At 29.7% G+C, this 4,207-nt stretch overlaps 2 protein-coding genes across 2 annotated transcripts; both read left to right on the top strand.

The window, feature by feature from the left end:
* The first annotated feature begins 1,393 nt into the window (after positions 1-1,393).
* On the top strand, positions 1,394-2,225 carry LOC137824585 (uncharacterized). Its single transcript, XM_068630250.1, has 2 exons — positions 1,394-2,023; positions 2,115-2,225. The coding sequence occupies exons 1-2, from the start codon at positions 1,394-1,396 to the stop codon at positions 2,223-2,225; spliced, it is 741 nt and encodes a 246-aa protein (XP_068486351.1).
* Positions 2,226-2,269: 44 nt separating this feature from the next.
* Positions 2,270-3,019, top strand: LOC137824584 (uncharacterized). Its single transcript, XM_068630249.1, has 2 exons — positions 2,270-2,788; positions 2,927-3,019. The coding sequence occupies exons 1-2, from the start codon at positions 2,270-2,272 to the stop codon at positions 3,017-3,019; spliced, it is 612 nt and encodes a 203-aa protein (XP_068486350.1).
* The last annotated feature ends 1,188 nt before the right edge of the window (positions 3,020-4,207 follow it).

The raw sequence follows: 4,207 nt of genomic DNA, 5'->3' as shown, positions 1-4,207 counted from the left end.
GAATAATTTTATATAAAAAATTATTATTACTCCTTAAATTCTTTTGTAAAATTAAAATGTCAATTATCTTTATGTGCGAGGCAACTCTATGCTATTGAGAATAGTCACACCTATGGTAGTTAGTTTGACAAATAATAGTTTTGACGAAAATTACAATGGTTATAGTTTCGTTTGAAAGGAAGACAACTATCGTGCAGGTGATGTTGATAATAATAAGTTGACATTTTAATCTAAAAAAAAGTAAATAGAACTACTTATTTTTAACAAACAAGTTAAAATATCTTAAAACTGATAAAATGCACAATTCAAGTCCAATTTAAGTAAAAACTACTTTTTATTTTAAATTTACATGTATTCCAAAAGTGTTACTTTTTTATTTCTATTTTTTACCTACTAAAACATGCTTTTTATTTAAATTCACATTTAAAACTGAAACTAAAATGTGTGGCTAATTCCCAATAAATTTCTCCTCAAACTATTGAACTTCTATTACCCTGCTTCTTCAATTTAATTGAGTGTGTTAGGAGTAAATGAAATTATGAAAAAAAGGCTAGTTAAGATAAATTTTTAAGAAAATATCAATTGTGAATTCTTTTGTTAAGACTAATAATTTTAAATTTTTTAATTTTGATGAATAAATGTATCAATAAATTATGGAAATACTAGCAGAAATGCACTAGTTATTGTGAAAGCTGTAGCTATTGATTGCATTTAAAATCAATTTTAATTATAAGAAGAAAATTAACGAGACTATACAGGATATCCTGTACTCCATCTCATCAATATATTTGTGTATAAAAAAATGAAACTATATTATTAATGAGAGCTATGATTAAATTATTAGTAAAAAATTTAATTGTCATGGTTATTGAAAAAGAATACAGACAAAATATGCGTGTAAACGGAAAGGAAAACTATGATTATGAGAAACGATGATGAGTTTTGAAATGAGAGGGTATTATCTCATTCAGACATCATCACATTCAAACCCCAAAAGATTATTAAAGATATTCTTTACGTTTCTTCTGGACTCTGCATATTCTACCACTCTCAATGTACACTCACACTTCATAAATGGCGACATATTTTCAATATTAGGAAGCGAAACGACGATGGTGACAGTTCTAAATAAAGTGCCGTCTTATTTCACCAATCTTGGAAGCAGTACTAATTATATTGGTTTTCCTTCTATTCTTTTAATCTCCTTACAATTAATGAACAATTCCACCCAAAATACTACTTCATTAGAGTCTAAGTGTCTTTACGTTTTCAATATAAATACTTGAAATGCTTACAAATTTTATTATGTGAAATCAAAAGAGAAATCCTTTCAAGCATTCTACAACAAAAGGTTGTATTCTTAGATACTCGATACTTGTTTTTTTCCGCTACAATGGCTTCAGTGGGAACAGAGAAATGTATTACCTTGAAGCTCAAGGTACTCAAAGAAGAAAACAAAGTTATCTTTGCCGAGGCAGGGAAGGATTTTGTGGATGTTCTGTTTAGCTTCTTAACATTGCCGTTAGGAACAATTTCAAACCTCGTGCGCAAGGAGTCAAAGTTGCAGCCACTTGAAGTTGCATCGCTGAGCTCAATCTATCAAAGTGTAGAGAATCTTGACAAAGGGTGTCTTCGTACAGATATGTGTGAAGAAATGCTACTGCGTTCGAGAAACTCAATGGAAGATTATTGTAGGAGTTTGAAGTTAAACATTGACGACACAGAACCCACACAGTATTTTATATGTAGCAACTGGGATGAATATGGACACGAAGACCCAGTCTTGATAAGCACCTTTAGAAATAAAAGTTGCAGATGTGGGCTTATCCTTCAAAAACCAATTTCTCTTGAAACCTCTGATGTCTTTGATGGTTTTGTTTATAGTAATGCCAGTTTCTTGATCACGGATGATCTGAAAGTTTTCCCAAACTTATTGGCTACATGTGTTAATGTGCTGAAGGATAGTGGAATTAAAGACATGTCTTCAGTAAGCGAAATGACGGTGAATTTAACAAAGAATCAGGTTTGCATTTCATCTTCGCTTCTTAAGATACAGTTTATTAACTGTGTGACTTAACACTGTGATGATTATGCATCGAGTTTTGTTTTTTTAGGTTGTGGACCTGTTGAAATGTTGTTTCTTCTCAAGGACAGTTTTGACAGATTTGTTCTTAGAAAAACTTCCTCGTGACATATCACAGGAAAGTGGAAGAATAACTCCCTGAATCTTAAAGCAAATAATTGTGATGAAATCATAGTGAAAATAATGATGAGAAAATCTAATGGGAAGATACTGTTAGCGGAAGGAAAAGCAGATTTTGCAGACTTTCTTTTTAGTTTGCTGACTATTCCTTTAGGAGGAGCATTACGTTTGATGGAAGGCTGTTCGTATGTTGGAAGTGTGGATGGATTGTACAAGAGTGTTGTTGATCTAGATGAACATTATTTTACCACAAAGGAAGTAAAGAACAAGTTTGTTAATCCTCTACTTGCCCCACAGTTCAAATTGTGTAATTTGCTACCTTTAAGTTGTGACAATCTCCCCGATGATTTTTGTTTCGATAATCGATACTACGGTGACATGATAAACAAATTTTTGTTTGTGGATCCTCTATCTGATCCAATAAACAATGGTGAAGGTTATATTAAAGGACCGACGGCATATGTAGCAACTGATGATTTGGTTGTGACCCCGTCGTCGTCCTTTTGCCTAATATCTTTGTTGAGCAGTATGAGCATTCCCGTTGATGACTTAGAAGAGAAAGTGGTTCGCATTGGAATGGAGGAGGTAAGAGCAGTAAAATAAAAAGATTATGCTTTCTATGTAATCTAGTCCTAACCACTTCTTTGTTCATATAATTTCTGTGAATCTACTCCTCACTTTTTAGTTTTCTTCTTTACATATAATATATTTTTTATGTTGCAGGGTGTGCGCATACTACAAGCGTCTTTGACCTCTAAATCAGCATTAACATTAGGTCTGAGCCACTTATTAACTAAAGTGAAGGAGGAGAACTGAGTTATCAATAGCCTTCTCCACAGCTCACTATACATTTTGGGAGCAAAAGCTTTATCTTGATTTGAATGAGCTATATTTACTAGCAATCCTTTTTTTCTTGTTTTTTTTTCATTTCCCGTAATTCTATTTCCATATTTAGTAATGTTCTTTTGTCGTACAATGATTTTGCAGTATTGCAAGCTTGATTATTATATTTCATCTTTTTGTTTTGGTATGATGTTCCTGATTTTATGCAGGAGAGAATGTCTTCTTTAAATATATGGGTTAATTTTGCTTGAAGAAATAATGTTTTCTTTGCATATATGAGTTACTTTTGCTTGCACAGTGAACAATTAAGGCTATCTTTGAATTGGGGAGGGAATTTGTAAAGATTTGGGGGAGTAAATATATATGAGGATGTGAAAAGAAAGTGTGAAAAAAGTGGGAGTGGATGTGTGAAGAAAGTTTATGGAGTTTGTGAGGATGTGATGATTGCGAGAAAATTTTAATTTTTGTAAAGGTGTAAAATGTTATTTTACAGATTTATCCTTGTCTATTAAAAAATTTAATAATGAAATGAGTTGTTTTTGTTTAAAAGTGAACAACTTTGACATATTTCGTAGATTTAAAAATTATAATTAAAAAAAATGTTAAATTTAAATATGTATGATATAAAAATTATAATTGGAAAAAAAATATGTATTCAACAAATTAAATAAAAACAGAACTTCAAGTAATTTCTTTAAAATATTAAATGTGTGCTATAAAATTGGAAAATAGATAAGATCTTATATAAATAAAAAAAATATTTATCCAGTAGTAATGATAAATAAAAAATACTACAACAACAAAAATATAACGTAATTAACAATAGAAAAAAATTTCATAAAAAATTATAATCAAATGAATTATAACTAATTATAATAATTATACATAAAAATATATTAATATAAACACAACAAATAAATAAAAACAGAAATTCAAATAATTTCTTTAAATATTAAACATATACTATAAAATTAGAAAATAAATCACATCTTATATAAATAAAAAATTACTACTTTTTAATATTAAAAAAATACTATTTATCACCATGGTCTTGGTCAAGAAAAACATCACGAACCTTGTATACCTTTTAAGAGAATATGTTTTGCATGGGTCATCTAAAAAGTATTGTGCTCATTAAACCAAATAAAACATAACATAATA

Source organism: Phaseolus vulgaris, chromosome 8, assembly GCF_000499845.2.
Source record: "Phaseolus vulgaris cultivar G19833 chromosome 8, P. vulgaris v2.0, whole genome shotgun sequence".
Taxonomy (NCBI): domain Eukaryota; kingdom Viridiplantae; phylum Streptophyta; class Magnoliopsida; order Fabales; family Fabaceae; genus Phaseolus; species Phaseolus vulgaris.
This window is presented reverse-complemented; position numbering and strand designations above follow the sequence as displayed.